We start from the raw sequence: 17,500 nt of genomic DNA, 5'->3' as shown, positions 1-17,500 counted from the left end.
AACAAAAACAAACATATATGCACGGTCCTTCAACAGGAAGGAAGGAATTATGTGATAAAGTGAGAGAAAGAGAGAGAGTTACGGGGGAATAAAGGTAAAGCTAAAGGAAGAAATCCAGGACCCTGACAGAGGAGAGAAAGTAATGGGAGATGTACTGTACTGTCTCTCTGTGTGTGTGTGTGTGTGTGTGTGTGTGTGTGTGTGTGTGTGTGTGTGTGTGTGTGTGTGTGTGTGTGTGTGTGTGTGTGCACACACAACACACACAGGTATATGAGACTGTCTCAAGGGGATGAGTGAGTTAGGATGATGGAGAAGAGTCAACCACAACTACACACCTTCATGCAATAGGAGGAGGACGGGGAGAGAGGAAAGGAGAGAGAGAGCTCTAGTCCTGTTGTAAAGGTCCTGTTCAAAATGTTCATGAAGATGCTATATTCTACCGTGTCTCAATTCGTTAATGAATTGGGAGAGAACCCAACCGCTTTTCATATGATACGATGCTTTATCACATACCCAGCTTTTATTTGCAATACGCTTGCAATGACTGGTCAGCCGCCCTAATCATTGCAAGCCAAAGTTCCACCACACACTGAACTGTCACCCGCTGTAGAAGGAACTCAGACTGACCATGGCAAAAAAATGGATGAAGCTCGCCCCCGCCACATACGTTTACAATGGGTAGTGAGATAGAATTCACAGCTGAGACACTGGAGTTTATCCGGGTGCAAAGGAACCAGAACAGAGCGAAAGGCACCTACGGTACCAACACCTTCAATGTTCTGAGCCAACTCCCTCCCCACACTGTAGGACAATCCCTGCATTATCGTTCACTGGGGCAGTTCCTCATTGACAGTAATGTTAATTAAGTTAGAGTGTTGATACATTTTCTATTTTCTCAATGTCCTTTTTAATAAATAAGATAATGGGTATGTGATAAAAAAGAAAATTATCACCCAGACTTTCGAGAATGCCTGGATAATAATGCACTGTATGTGTATCCATTAATACCTTTATCGATACCGAATGTTAAACTACCGGTAGTCATTTATCATATTACTTATATTCAGTGGACATCGATGGATTTTTATTTTATTTCCAAATTTTCACTGTTATACTCAAGAAACCAGAACAGCAAATCCAGTCAGACCTTGTGCGAAACAGAAGGAGACAAGAAACGTGAGTGACTGAGGGAAGCAGGGAAAGGGAGGGAGAGAGAGAGAGAGAGAGAGAGGGGGGGGGGGGGGGGGGAGGGTGAGTGTGCTCACTTGGTTGTCGCCAGGAAGGCGGGGCATGGAAGCGGCCCTCCCATGGCCCTCCATTGGTAGAAAGTGCTCGGTATCCGAGTAACCGTCCCGCCCCATCTCTCTCATCTCTACCGTCTGTGAAGACAGAGCAGGAGACGGTGTGATTGGCTGCCGTGGAAACTGAGAGGAGGAGGGGCTTAAGTTGGTCAGGAATAGGAAGGTGAGAGCCGAGGAATGCGACTGAGTGTCAGGTAAGTATTAGACCGACGTTAGCGGGATAATATGGGGAGATTGTATGTGTGTGCGAGTGTGTGCGAGTGTGTGTGTGTGTGTGTGTGTGTGTGTGTGTGTGTGTGTGTGTGTGTGTGTGTGTGTGTGTGTGTGTGTGTGTGTGTGTGTACGTGTGAGTGCGTGTATGTATGGGTGAGTGCGTACGTGCATGTATGTGTGTGTGTGTACAGTATGCGTGTGCAGTATGCAACTGCATGCTAACTTGACCTTGTCCTTTATTAGTTTGGTGGTGTTGTGAATGGATGAGTGGAAGGTTTGATTTTTTATTTAATTATTTCCAGGTAAGTCACAGGCTGGTAAAGTGCTGCTGAAGCTGGTATGTGGAACCAGCACTGCAGGGTTGATAGATAGATAGATAGATAGATAGATAGATAGATAGATAGATAGATAGATAGATAGATAGATAGATAGATAGGGGGTAGGATGGGGCGAGGTTAGCTCTGAACTGACCTGTCTGCCAATGGGTTGTAGACCAGGAACCAATGAACCAAAGGATTAGGGACATGAACCCGAGCGTCCATAATCTAGAGCATTTAGCAAAGAATTGCCAATCTACAAGCTTATAGATTCTGAATTGCCTCACGAGGATCGTATAGCTGCTTTTGCCATGCAAATGAATGCTGTCAACAGCACATTTTGGGTGGGAGGGTGGGCTTGTGGTTGGGTAGGTAGGTAGGGGATTTAGCTACAATAACATGAAAGCAAAACAGCATTTCATGTTAAAGAGAGTCCATTTAAGAAATGCAACGATGTCGATGAGATTAGTAACACTGTAGCTAACACACCTGATGTTATGGTGGACAATAATCATGCAAAGGTGTTTATACTAGAAGTGGGCGTGTTCATCCATGTTCGAAAATGATTTATTCTTATTATTTATTTTTAATAATAATTATTATTATTTATTTATTTTTTAATTATTTTAAAGGATTATTGGGAACTTTAGGACATGTCTTTAAGACTGGAGGGCAGGGCCTGTCTTGCAACAACAAGGAGTTGCATGGCGACCCTCTGGTGTGGTTAGGGCTTTAGACTAAAGCCAAACGGCAGTATTGAGATTTACGTGTGTTATCACTGTACCCAAAGGTTTGATCGCTGCAGTTGATTATGTCCTGTGTAATGGCTCTTATACGGATGAAGATGATGAATATGGTGTGTGTGTGTGTGTGTGTGTGTGTGTGTGTGTGTGTGTGTGTGTGCTACTACGCTTGCTACCTGTGAGTTGGTCATGCTCTCCTGGCCATCCTCAGGGTGACCTTCGGGGCTCCAGCTGCCTGTCTTCTGGGTCATCTCCTGAGCCCGTGCAGTCACCCAGGAATGGCTCTCTGGGATTCCACCCTCCACTGGCCTATGGCGGACACACGCACACGCACACGCACACACACACACACACACACACACACACACACACACACACACACACACACACACACACACACACACACACACACACACACACACACACACACACCACATACACACACACACACGCACACACACACACACACACACACACACACACACACACACACAATTACAATTATCTCACAAAGAAGCATCAAGCACTCACACGTGTGCGGTTGCATTGCACATTCCCCCTATAGGCTAAGCAAACACACAAGCATAATTATGTATCATCTCTGCTGCTGTCTGTCTGTGTGGACCGACAGGAGGTGGACCCCTCCCACAACCTCCATGGGGAGGGTCGGGGGGGGGGGGGGGTCTCGCTGAGAACGAGGGTGGATGGAGGGAAGGAAGGAAGGATGTAAGGAAAGAAGAGGCGAAGGATGGATGGGAAAGAGGAAGGGAAGAATGGATGAGAGAGAAAGAAAGAAAGAAAGAAAGAAAGAAAGAAAGAAAGAGTTACTTACAGGGTGTTGACAGGGTCAGCGTTCTCGGGTGGAGGGAGGGCATTGTTCAGTCCCGGACCCCCGTCCTGGGTGGGGGACGGTGGCTCCACGCGCTGAAACAGTAATGGCGTTCGATTCTGTGTAAGATATACAACATGGCCCGCGCCAGCTATCAGGCACACTAACAGGCAAAAGGCGGGGGGAAGAGCAGGAAAGGTAGAGGGGGGTCAGGGGGCTTTGGGAGGCCGGCGGAGGCGAGGACTCGGCCTCTGAAGTGCATGCCATCCAGCCAGGGAGAGAGGAGGAAGAGGAGGAGGGGAAAGGCATGGGAGAGAGAGAGAGAGGGAGGGCACATCTCCGGAGACGTTGACAACCCCGTTGACAACAGGTGATGGTGTCTGATCGAGACAGCACGTGGCATTCTGAGACTCTGAGTTACTGCTGTTTGGGAAGCTGTCCATAAATTGTGAATATGTGAATGGATGGGATGGGATCGTTGGGGTCTGGAGTCAAAGCATTTGCCTATAGTATTTGTATAGTCACTTTGAATCTACTGGCGGAGGCCTTTAATAATTATTTGAGATCAGCCCTCTCAAAGTCTGAGATGCTAAATACTGTACGCTAGCAGCAAATGTGACTCCAAAACCGGTAGCGGTTTGTAGCCTGTTTGGCAGAGAAAAATGTTGGCATTGTGTTTCGGCAAACCACATTATGTTGAATTTTCGGAATCGAAAATACATGCTGTAAAACCTATTATCTCCATATCCAATGATCATTAATCGCTTATTTTATTAAATTATCCATTTACTAGTTTTATAATCGAGTCAATTGATTAGTTCGATTAACTGCACCACTAAACACGAATGAGTCTGTTTGGCCATTGCAGGCAGCGCTCGGCCGCGCCTCACAAGGCTTTGGTTTTGCCGAAACTTAAAATGGCAAAAAAAAAGTTTTCTCTGCCGGGTTGGGCCTTGAGGTTGTTAGATGGGATGAGGTAGCACGGCAGTTAGCAAACATAGAGCAGTCCAACAAAAGGCTGGAATCATAGCATTACACAATTCAACAAGCTTTTAAACTAACCAATCATGGGAGAAAAGGGTAAGGACTCAACTAAAGATATTAAAGAAATGGAAAGAAAAAGGAGGATACTGGCTGGGGCAGAGTCACAGTTATTAAAAAGAAAAGGAGGGGATATGGAGGGATAAATCACTTCATGGCAGCAGTCAACAGTCCTGTAGAAGAGAACATAAAGTAGGAGAAATGCATGATGCAACAAGACAAATTAAAAATGCCACATTGTGACATGGAGTTATTAGTCATCCACTTTAAAAAGACACAGCCACAAATGTGCTTCCACGTTCATCCGTTACCATCGGATGTTGTACGTTTAAAAGTGGATGGGTAATAAGTTGGCGGTCATCTGCTGCATTCGCACTCAAACATTTGTCAAAACTCTGAAACAAGCAATTCTTCCAAGCTGCACACCCATTCCTTCATTCATGCAGCGCTGTCATGTTCAGCACACTATTCTCTAACGGCACCTGCCTGGGAAGTGTTTTTGAATATCACATCATCTACATGATCAGTAGGAGGTAAACAAGTGGTTCTCAAATATTTTAATTACTTTCAAGGAGCCCCCAGTTTGCAGTTTGGTATACATTAAGCCACCTTTAATCTCTATGGTCACTTTGATTGCGTTATTGTCTACACGCCGGCCGCATTAAGGTGGCCTGCACAGTCTATAATAATTTATAATAATTATACATTTTATCTATATATATATAAAAAATGTAACAGGAGCTACAGTGTGCACATCCACTTGTTTCCCTTTGATTTTAGTTCATTTTGTGGCCACGAGGGGTTTGAGCTGAAGTAAACAATAGAAAACACAATTACACATTTGGACGAGGAAACAGGAAGGTGAGGAAGACAGGACGTGCAGAGGACAGGTGTGCAAGTGAGACATGATGTTGGATTGTGTCATGGCATAGCAGAGAATAAAAGGTGGAGTTGGTTGGCTGAAGGTTCACATTTGCTTTCAGAAGGTATAGGCGACTTTCTCAAGTTATGTGCATTACAGCCGTACACACATACGTACGTATACGACGTACAGACAGACGTACAGAGACATGGTGCATTTATAGATAGATATGTCCCCGCTGAACTGAATATGTATGACATTGATACTTTTTAAAATGCCCTAACAAGTTTTTAATTATTTTTCTATTTTATTTTTATTTTTAAGATTAATAAATTGTAATTGTATGTAATGTAAACGGTGAGGTACTCGCATGGGTATACTCTAGGGTTTCTTACCTCACCGGCACATCATCTATCGGTCTTCTTTCCAACGGAAAGAAAGAACTAGTATTTTATGTACAGTATGTCCATGCATGTTCTGTTGTGTAAAACCAAGTCTTCTCAATTGAGAATTAAATGTATGCTTCTCAGAAAACTCTGCAGTGTTCCAGAACTTGGATTAGCCAAGGCTTTTTCTAGATTTGACCAGACTAACTCTGTTAAAGGAAGTCTCTTATCGTTGGTTGCAGTTGACGTCAAGTCAACTGCTAACACAATAATCAACAACAAACAACTGAGTAGGATAATATATTATCATCAGTAAAATAACTGATTCTATGTAATGCTTTGGAGGCATGCTTTGGAGGCATTGTGGGTCAACATATTATGTTGACCCACAATTCCAACCAATGTATTCAATATCACATGAAGAATTATCATAATCCATGACCTAATGATATGGTTACAAGAAGATAATAAACTAAGTCAAGGAGGTTGAATGCCAATGAGGGAATTATGGGCACATGTGTCATTATATCAGTGAGCAGTGGAGAGAATTGTGAATGAAGTGAGAGTGAAATGCTTAGAGGTCAGAGGTCAGAGGAGAGAAGAAAAGAGAGGATCGAGGAGACGAAGCGTTCAAAGCAGCCAATCATTTTCATGGATGAAACATTTAAATTAAACATGTCAACATTAAACATGTTCTGTGAAGTTATTGCCTTTTATGTGGTACGAATACAAATAACAAGATGCAGGGATTCATACAGTAAGCAACAAGGATTACAGTGCAGTGCAATGCTACGCTAACAGTCCTGGGGCAGCAGTCCGAGGGTAGGACAGGTGGTGGGGATGAGCTCAGATAAAGAACCCTTATAAAGGTTCACAGGAGGAAGAGCCATGGAAATTCACTTAACAATTAAAACTGATCAAATAAACGAGTAAATTACAGAATATCATAATTTCCACTGCTCACTCGTATGGTGCAGCATGAGAAAATAAACCTAGTGCAATGTTTAATGTCAACATTTTGAGTTATTGCGAACTACTGTTTCTTGTTCAATGGAAGGCACACAGCCACACAGTAACGTTTGCCCAGCAGATGGCACTCCTATCCATGACATGTACTTGCCACGGCGTGAGCATTAAATATTGGTGTGGACTGTGGAGAGATGACGGATAACATCTACGTAGTTTAGACTATCGGTTCCTAAACCTTTCAGCTCAAAACTCAAAATATGGGTACAAACACTGTTCAGGGGTCTGCCATGACAATACTCCCCCATGGGGTCCAAATTTGCACTATTGCTCTAATCTGCACCAAACGTGGCACAAACACTATTCAGATAATTTGGCTCCCAGGGGCCAAATTAGGGCCCCCTGGGGGTCACTGGTAGACTGTTGCGCCAATCCGCAACAAACTTGGCACAAACACTTTTCAGGGCTCTTCCATTTATTTATATTTACTCACGACCCATACAAATGGTTGCAACATGACCCAGTGTTTCCTAAACTCTGATTGAAACAAGGGTACCTGCTCTCTACCGGGGGTGGAGGGGTGGGGGAGAGGGGGTATACGTGCTCTCTACCGGGGGTGGATGGGTGGGGGAGAGGGGGTATACGTGCTCTCTACCGGGGGTGGATGGGTGGGGGAGAGGGGGTATACGTGCTCTCTACCGGGGGTGGAGGGGTGGGGGAGAGGGGGTGTACGCGGTCTCTACCGGGGGTGGAGGGGTGGGGGAGAGGGGGTATACGTGCTCTCTACCGGGGGTGGAGGGGTGGGGGAGAGGGGGTGTACGCGGTCTCTACCGGGGGTGGAGGGGTGGGGGAGAGGGGGTGTACGCGGTCTCTACCGGGGGTGGAGGGGTGGGGGAGAGGGGGTGTACGCGGTCTCTACCGGGGGTGGAGGGGTGGGGGAGAGGGGGTGTACCTGCTCGTCGCGCAGTGCCTGTGAACGCTTGATCTTGCTCTGACGGTAGTATTCCATGATCATCATGGCGGCATAGATTTTCCCAACCGTCAGGTCTGTGGCTGCTGAGAGAATGACAAGTTACCCTGCAAGATTAGACCCGTCGGTATGAACCCTGAGCGATAGCAATGGGAGAGAAGGGGGAAAGGCATGCATACACATATACACAAACACACACACACACACACACACACACACACACACACACGCACACAATCACGCACGCACACACATACACACACACTCGCACACAAAAACACAGAGACACACTTGCACGCACTCCACTCTCACACAAATACACAAACAACAAGGCAGTGGTCTTTTCACCAACAGTCAGACTTTGTATATTACATTCAATTTGTTTTCCTTTTCTCTTTTTTTAACTGAACAAAAATGTTTTATTTTCTTTTTTTTACTGAACAAAAAATTTAACTTCATTCCCATGACCAAAAGCCATTCATTGTGTAGATATATTCTGGTTGATGTACAAATTAATAACACTAACTAAACAAAAGCCAACTTGGCTTTGAAGCTATTAAATAGCTTCAAAACCATTTTGGGTTTTGAAGCACAAATGCCAAATAATATAAATGCCAGGATGCCTATAATATTGACACTCTGAAAATGATGCTGTTAAAATTAGGTTTCCCTTATGAAATCCAAGTCATGTCTTCACAATGGAATGGTCTGGAGTCATCTCAAAGAGAGGTGCATTCACAGGCTTTGAGCTACAGTGTTGCGCATTTGTGAACTGTGTCTGCATACCACTCACCAGCGTGCTAAATTCACACCATTTCCATTTTCCATTCTCGTGTGTGACACACAAAAACAACCTCTGAACACAGTGTTGCATACGTCTGGTGGTACATGGGAGGTCCACAGGGGTTATGAGAGAAAATAAAAGAAGTTAAACTGTAAAATTTGCCATCGCTGCTAGTTTAAAAATAAATTTTAAACTATTTTTTTATGAGCTGACTTCTGGACCTGGTCTGAAATTAATTGTTGGGCAATATTTTATTTTTAATATTGTGGGGTAACATCAATGTCAAGATTAAATGCTCATGAAATGGCAGGCGAAACGCATCTATACGTACCTTCTACAGCCAATTCTACCAAACCGTGAATTTAGCAACCTGGTGAGCAGCAGCAGCACAGAACTCTGGTTTCAAACGCGGCTAGCCTTCAAATCTCATGCTTTCTTGCAGTTACTAGTAGCAGCAACACCATTATGCAACTAGTGCTTTGGGACCCGTGCATTTGTTAGCAAGGTCATTAACATTGTGTCAAACTACACTATACGTTCTGCAAAAAGCACAGCCAGCAACATATAGTCTACATTGCTGACTGGACCTGGAGTGAAAAGACATCTATAGAGAGCTGATCTATAGTGGGGCACCCTCTGATCTCAGGGACAGAGAACTGTTGGGTGTGAGCTTGTAGATCTGCTGTTTGTGATGCGCAAAACCCTAATGCAACTAAGCATAACTCAGGCTTGAGGGTTCTGGGATTGTAGGTGAACTGTAGATGGAGTGTGGTTCTGGAATGTGCTTGTTTTATGTCTTAAATACTGTAATGTATAGTACAGAATGTATTAGCGTACAGTCGTTAGTAGGGGAGTGTGTCAGTGGTTGCATGCAGTACAGGCCTGCAGTCTGTGTGGGTACGTGCGTACGTATAGCTGTGTACACATGCATATACTCGGCTAGCAGAATGGTTTAAGAAAGCCAATCCGTTCAGTACAGTTAATTCATAAATTAACTGTTAATTAATAGCTAAGTACCAGCTCAGTGGCCTTGTGTCCGCCCTGGGACTGGGAGGTCGGGGTTCGATCCCCGGCCGGGTCATACCAAAGACTCTGGTATGGGACCCAGTGCCTCCCTGCTTGGCACTCAGCATCAAGTGTTGGCATGGGGGGTAGGTCTCTGCGACATAATAGCGTCATGTCCAGGGGGTGTACTTGTACATCAAGCTGCCTCACGCTACAGAAACAGGAGATAGGCTCCTGCCCTATGGGCCTCATGGCTCAGCAAGACTTACTTAATAGTTAAGTATCACCTGTCAGATCAGGACACACACGTGGACAAGTAATATTTGGACATCATAAACGAGGGGAGGGAAATTGCTTTTACAGCTTCACCCAGGTGATGGCTGCTCAGATGGTTCTGATGCAGGCTGTTAAGGTGCGCTGTTCACACATTAGGCGAAGATGTTTTTTCATGCAGCCAGATTACAAAATGAATGCAAAGAGGGCGATTTGACACAATGTTGCATCGGCCGGCATGAATGACCGGCAATGCAAGCGCAAAAAATTCACCTATATTCCATCTCGGGCAAAGTTCGCATCGCAAATGAAGCTACATGTGAAACATCTTGGCCTCCTGTGTGAATGCAGCTTTAGAGGTTAAAAGAGTTGTTCCGGGACAGACACGTAGAAGACGGGGCAGACCGAGGGTCGAACCGGTAACCTTCCGATTCCCAGACGTCCCATCTGCCCACTCAGCCAGGGCTTAACTGTGAATTCTGTGAATTGTGTCAAGCCCCATTATGTACGTATACAGGGTATTTTTCTCATTCGTACGGTATGTTAGTAGGCCTGCAATGTGAATGCGTAGTGCGTGCAGGTTTTAGGGCATAGTGGTGTCAGCCGTATCAGAGGGTGCAGCGGTGAGAGAGACAGACAGAGAGAGAGAGAGAGAGAGGCTGAGAGAAGCGATCCTCTGGTGGCGGTGAACACGTAACAACACGGGACAGAGCCCGGGGAGGGGGTTGTGGTCGGGCAGTCATCGACGGGCCCTCCCCCCCCTCCCCTCCCGCACTTCCTGCAACTTACACTTGTGCGGCGTAACCAGCAGGTCCAAAGTCTTTTGAGAGAGATTAGGCCAGATTGCCATCATCTCTTTCCTGAGCTCGGCATCCATCTGGTGCTTGTCCACGCTCACGGCACCTGGGCACACATGCGAAACAGAAATAAACGCGCACACACACGCACACGCACACACACACACACACACACGGTGCACATATGGACACACGCACGCACACACAGTATACGTACGTAGAAATTGTACATCCGCATACATAAGGGAAAGCATGCCAGTCACACACACAGTCAGATTGATACATGTATTCACAACATCAAAGAGAAACAAGAAGGATTGTACAGACGAGAAAACAAACGCGTGCGCACATGTACACACACACACACACACACACACACACACACACACACACACACACACACACACACACACAGAAAAGGTCTTGTTAAAGCTTCACACACATCACATCACAGTCGTGTTGTAGTGTTAAAGTTAATGTGTGCAGTATTCGGCTATGGATAACTCATAGCCACTCTACTGTATACGCTATAGCAATTTCCTTAACATGCTTTTCAACTGAGACGAGTCCAAATCTACCATCTAACAGACAGGGTCATCCCGCCTCCACCTGGAACCAATAAGAACACATTACAAATGATGCATCTATCAGCAGCACATACACTAGAGCACTGGTTCCCAAACACTGGGTCGGGACCCATTTGTGTGTCACGGACACATCTTTATGGGATGCAAGTAAATATGCCTTAATTTTTTGGTTTCCTACAGTACAATTACATATTTTTACGGAGGAAAAAAAAGAAAGAAGCAAAACTCATGAGTTAAAAACGAACCCAATGATTTCTCTAAATAATGGAATAAATCAATAAACATATATTTTTTTAATCTAAGAAATTCCATTAATTACAAAACAAATCTTAGTGAAAATAGCCGATCTACAAGCTTGTGAGCTTGTACTGTAGATCTGCTATATTTTCACTAGATTGGGTCCTGGGGAGACCATCAAATCTTTCTTTTGGGTCACAAGCTAAAATGTTTGGGAACAGCTGCATTAGAGACAGATAAACACTACTGTACGTACAGTCTGCACTGTGTGCTGCTTTGTGCTGTACTCAAGATAAACTCGCCGGTGTCGTGCACCGAAGATAGCCAATCTACAAGCTCACAGCGTGCCGCCGCGGGGCACATTGTGAGCTTGTAGATCGGCCATCTTCACGCATAGACCAGGCGATAGACTGGGAGAGGCATCGGGACGAGCCGCGATGCCCGGCTTCAAAAGGACACAGACAGCGCTACGCCGAGGTGACGACAAGAAGGAGAGGACAAAAAGATGGCGTTCCCAACCTTCTGAAACCTTGGCGATCTTGATGTCCAGCGCCGTGCGGATCAGGGCCATGAGGGTGGAGTTGAAGTGGACCGAGTTGTCGTCGGCGACAGGCAAGTCCATGCGGAGAAGTCTCTGTGGGAGAGCCAATCAGGGAGGGAGGTGAGAAAAGCGGGAAGTATGCCAATGTGGCAGGTGTTTGGAACCTCCAGGAGACGGGGGAAGGGTGTGGATCTTTTTGTAGGGGCGGGGGGGGTGATTTAAGGAGGCTGGGAGAGCTCTGAAGCATCTCAAGCAGGCACTGTGGGTCTGTCTCTCCCTCAGTCAGCGTAACTAGCCAATGTCTGGGACTCTACAGTACCACACCAAAATGTCTGTCAATTCACCCATTCTTGATTTTGAGTGGTAAAGATGCAGATGAAGTTGCACATACTAGATATGGAACTCATTCTAATCTCTTTTATGCACACTGCACAGATAACCTGTGAGTCTCAATGTGTTCATTTTTGTCTGGGCACAATAATATTTTTTATATCGCTAAGTTGGTCCCTCGAGTCAAGCATTAATTTTGTTTCCTTTTCACAGTAATATCAAAACAATTCCTGATGACCGAGAGCTCTCACAGGTTTGTTGACTGACAATTAGCATTTCATTGAAGAAATAGCAGAGACGGACTGAGCAGACGGCCACCTGATACTTCAGAGCTCCCTGCAGTGGTTTGGAGGTTCACAGTAAAATAAGACAGCAACAACAGAGACCCAGGTGATAAACCAATAAACCAAAACCGAGGGACTGCAGAAAGGTGGGAGGGACACTCCCGTTTTTGTTTATTGGTTCTATCTTTCTCAGGTCTTGTTAGTTTAATAGATGCACATAAAAGCAACACACACTAATAGTTGACAGAGTGCCATTAGTGCGTGCGTGTGTGTGTGTGTGAGGTGACAGAGGACGGCGACAACCTAGACATGCAGCATCCCATGCTGACCCGCCCTGAACCCGACTAAACCACTCTCATTCCACCCAACCCAAACATAACATTTTCCCTCCCCCTTGACAATCCCGTCCCCATGCAACATGCAATGCACACGCAATATGCCTCACAGGACAAGCAGCTGTGCAGCCGTACACAGAAAGCATCCTCTTGGCGACGTAAAAAAATGAGTTTGAGACTTATTTTTAAGTGGATGTTATACTGTGGGGAATACGTTTTGTAGACCATGGTAGAGCGGTGAGCTCTATCTGGGGTTCTCTGATGTATAATTTGGGAGAAATGGACACAGGCCTATAGTGTTAATAGGAGAGAGAAAACATCATTCCGCACACTGAGAAAAACAAAATGGCCACCATGGCAGCCTTGTTTGTGTTGTAAGAGGGCAAAGGGGTACGTTTCTCTGGGGTGGGTTATAGGTGTCAGGAAAACATGAGACTTAAGCAAACTTGCTATCTGAAAATAGATGTGATAAAAGCAGAAAAGAAAAAAAACTTCTGATGTTGAGATGTAAAGGGGGAAAATAATTTGGACAAAGAAAACCTGTAAGATTATAATGTGCAAGCGCAAAAAAAGGACTAAAGGTAAAGGGAAAACAAGAGAAGAATGAAAGATCTACCACCACACAAGTTTGTAAGACAGCATTCCTGACAGAAGCCTCTACTGTCAAGATGGAGAAACAGTGGCGTTATGGGGGTCATTGTTCTGTGGGCTAGTTTTGGAGGTTAGGATTTAAAAGTCAAAGGGTAAGAGTTTGGAGTGGACTGCTGTCAGTGGCAAGGTAGCGACATACTGTATGGAGGGTGGAGGAACAGGCCAGGTACAGTAGAAACACAGAGACGAGGCTCTATTTTTAAGTACCAGGTCTTATCACTTAACTTGATACCTGGAGGCGTGGCCAATGCTATTTGGCTGTTTTGAGTGGCCAAACAGCATTGGCCACCCCTTCAGGTCTTAAGTTAAGTCATAAGACCACACAAAATAGAGCCCCATCTGGAACGTTGTCAATAGTTACAGAAACGTCTGCAAGCATTATCTCAGGTGGAGAGGGAAACTGGCCAAAACAACACATGTCGGTAGGGGGAGTGTTGTATGCATTGAACCATTGCATGTGCAGGTTAAGGGTTTAACTTTTACTCTTGGAAGGAGGCTGTTAGGAAGACTGACTATGGGGTTAAAAAAAAAGAAAAAAAGAAACAGGGTGAGAAATAAAGGAGCAAATATGAGGCGAAGCCTGCACAGAGATGGGGAGGAGGATGGGAGATATATCAGAGCATACGGAAGGAAGGAAAGAGTCTGAGAGATGGCAGCGGATAGATACTGGGGAAGCTGCTCAGAGAAGAAACAGGGAGAGCGGAGCCTTGGGAGCACACCTGGGTCAAATAAGTGTTAATAAGCCTTGGGAGCACACCTGGGTCAAATAAGTGTTTTGGGAAGTTTTTATTAGTCTACGTACAGGTGGTGAATCACCGGGGTAGGTTGCCACATGGGGAGAATGCAACCTGGCAGAAAATGTAGGCAATCACATTTCAAAAGTATTATGGAAAAAACTATGTTGTATACTCTCAGTATTCTGCAGTGAACTTAACACTGTATATAATACTCTCTTATGTTGGTGCAGGTAGGGTGAACTGAAAACATAACTCGAAAACATTTGGACCCAATACTTGACCGAGGTCTGCTTGGGGGAGGGAGGGAGATTTTGGAGGACAGCAATGGCTAGCGATGGAGAGATCTCCTGTGCCTACAGGCTGAGTGACCGTCTGCCCCTGAGGCTCACAGCGATCTGCCAGTGATGGGGCATAATGTTACGCATATAAAGGTAGCAGAGTGCAGGTTTAATAACAGCGATGTGTGTTAGATGGAATCACAAAATTGTTGCTCCTCAGCAATGTGTTGCAAATTATGTTCCATTTTTTTGCATCACTGTGTATTTCATGCATAACGCGTGTGTGTGTGTGTGTGTGTGTGTGTGTGTGTGTGTGTGTGTGTGTGTGTGTGTGTGTGTGTGTGCGTGTGTGTGTGTGTGTCTGTGTGTGTCTGTGTGTGTGTCTGTATGTGTGTGCGTGCTTGTGTGAAATAAGTGACAGAAAATTAAAGATGGTAGGGCGTGTGTTATGTGTGTGTGTTTGGGGCTTGGTTTCCGGAGCATGCAGAAGGCAGGTAAGAAGGTATATGTAGCCATGAGTGGGGGGGGGGGGGGGAGGACAGTATGCAGAGAGGAGGGGGGCTGGAAACAGAGTAGAACTGCATTGACAGAAGAACCAATGGACAGGGAGGGAAAAAGCTTGAACTTGCAGATAGAAAGGCTGCTTGGTACAGTAGGGCCAGAGCTACAGCGCTAATAATGGCAGGAGAAAAAACAAAAAAGCTTTTATTTAACGACAAAATGTTTTCCAAATACATAGCCGCTAACAAAGGCCTATCAGTTACCTGACAATGACTACGCGCACGTGTGTGTGTGTGTGTGTGTGTGTGTGTGTATGTCTCATCCACAGGACGGAGCGACTCAGAGGACATAAGTCTTGTGGACCTTCCAAGCCCTGCTGCACACGCATGCCTCAGTGAGAATGTGGGTGTGTGTGACTTGTGTCTGTGGATTTTCGTCATCATACATTAAAGTGGCGCTATAACTTATTTTTATCATGACAAAATCTTTGGCTTGAAAGTGTGGCTTGAAAGTGTAAATTATTTCAAAACGTTTCAACAATTTTCAAAAATAGCTTGTCTATTGATATTTTTGTCTTATTTTACTTTTGCAATGTGGTGGCATAGCCAGAAGCTATGGCTATGTGGAGGGTCCTTTGCATGGAAACATTTGGGAACCCCTAAATGATTTACTGTAATCGTGTAATTGAGGTAATACTATAATGTACATATTCTGCAACCTTATTTTACAAGAAGCATATACGTGTGGCTTGAGGGTGAATGTCTTCCGTGTACACGGTGCAAACGAGCTGAGAAGGTCCCTCTGTTCGCCCTCTCCTGTGGATCCATCCACCCGCCGGCCTGACCCTGCTTCCCCTGAGTGCTTCACCGGCCACCTTTTAACGTTCGCACCCCAACCCCCACATCACCACCATCACCACACAATGTCACAACAACACACCAGCGACCCCCCACCCCCCTCCCCAACTCGCCATGGAAAGAAATGCACAAAGAAAGACAGAAGAAAGAAAGGTAGGAAAATAGGAAAGAGGCAAAGAATGAAAGAACGAAACCAAATGACGACGACACTAAAGTTACACACCACACGGTGAGCGTTGCTTCCCTACGCCCAGCCCCCCGCCCCCCAACCCGGACCCCCCGTACCCAAGCCCATTACACCCTTTTAGGTGGGGGTGTTGATGTGGGCATACAAGGGTCGGGCGGGTCCCTTCCTGACCTTGTAGGCCACCCGCGCTGGACACCTCTTCCCAAGGCCTAGCGGAGGACACATGTGCCTGAGCATGTCATACATATCCCTGCAACTCATCCTGCCACTGCCCAGCGCCAGTCACCAAGTCAACACCGGCATCAAACATAGAGAGAGAAAGAGAGAGAGAGAGAGAGGGAATCAGAGTGTTAGTGAGGGAGGGAGCAGAGAGAGAGAGGAGAGAGAGAGAGGAGAGATAGAGAGAGAGAAGTTGATACAAGAGAGAAAAAGAGAAAAGGCAAAAGAAAAAAGAAAAAAGAAAAAGAAAGAGAGAGAGAGAGACGGTTACCGGGTGGATTTTGAGAGATTGTGGCTGTGAGTCTGGTTTTTGTGGAGAGCGAGTGAGGAGGCCTGACTCACATGAATAGAGAGAATGGAAAAGAGAAGGAATAGAAGGAACTTTTAGAGAGTTGAGACTTTACGTCTGTCCACCTTTCTATGCAAACAGAACAGTGGTGTGTGTGTTTGCATAGAAGAGGAGCAGGGCAGTGCTTGAGAGCAGGCACCAAGCTGTTCCTGCTGCCACGTTACAGGGACCAGGACGTAGAGACAGAGAGAGAGAGAGAAAGAGAGAGATAGAGGAAGAGATATAGAGAAATAGAGAAAGAGAGGAGGGGAGGGGGGGGTGTCAATGCAGTTTCTGTCTTTCCCCCAACCCCTACAAAACCAAGAACAATGCAACGGTACAGATTCCACAGTAGTAGCCTAGCTGTGGCTCCACAGCAAGCGAAAGAAAACAAATAAACCAAACGAGGGAAAAAAAACTAGTGTAAAAATACTGTATTATATTTTGAAACAATAAAACCAAAAATTATTTATTATTATTATTATTAATAATATTCATTTTTTTTTTATATATTTATATATATATTTTTTTCTTTTCTTTTTACAAAATGTTAATGCTTCATTTCCCTCGGTGCATTTCACATGCGATTCTGGTTGTCTGCATTGTCCTGCACATTCTCCTAGCAGTTCAGAATGCAAGTCCATAATGGTGGAAGTTGTAAATAAAAAATAAAAAGAGAAATCATAAAATAATATAAAGCAACATTCATTCCATTCCTGGATGCTGCAGCTAGCAGGTGTGGTTGAGAGGTTTCGTTTGAATGGAAGTCAAACCTTGCAGGCCACCCTATGGGGGCATTTCTTGCCTAAGCCAAGAGGCGGGTCGATAACTCGCAATAAACTGTACATGTCCTTATAATGAATGCGCCCGCTGCAAGAAGAATACAAGGGGGGAGGGAAGGGGTGTTAAAACACACACACAATCACAAAAAATAACATACG

At 45.2% G+C, this 17,500-nt stretch overlaps 1 protein-coding gene across 1 annotated transcript in view; it reads right to left on the bottom strand.

Moving 5' to 3' along the window:
• The window catches only part of cacna1aa (calcium channel, voltage-dependent, P/Q type, alpha 1A subunit, a), a 108,670-nt gene that overhangs the window by 9,428 nt on the left and 81,742 nt on the right, over positions 1-17,500 (bottom strand). Inside the window, exons 40-46 of the mRNA XM_083779375.1 lie at positions 17,333-17,429; positions 11,831-11,945; positions 10,480-10,593; positions 7,611-7,714; positions 3,407-3,522; positions 2,751-2,883; positions 1,266-1,379 (exon numbers count right to left, since the gene is read on the bottom strand). Coding sequence (XP_083635501.1) covers positions 1,266-1,379; positions 2,751-2,883; positions 3,407-3,522; positions 7,611-7,714; positions 10,480-10,593; positions 11,831-11,945; positions 17,333-17,429 — 793 coding nt within the window. The remainder of the gene's footprint in view (positions 1-1,265; positions 1,380-2,750; positions 2,884-3,406; positions 3,523-7,610; positions 7,715-10,479; positions 10,594-11,830; positions 11,946-17,332; positions 17,430-17,500) is intronic.

Source organism: Protomyctophum parallelum (genome assembly GCF_964188405.1).
Source record: "Protomyctophum parallelum genome assembly, chromosome: 13".
Classification (NCBI taxonomy): domain Eukaryota; kingdom Metazoa; phylum Chordata; class Actinopteri; order Myctophiformes; family Myctophidae; genus Protomyctophum; species Protomyctophum parallelum.
Note: the sequence above shows the minus strand (reverse complement) of the source record. Positions and strands in the feature narration are given on the sequence as shown.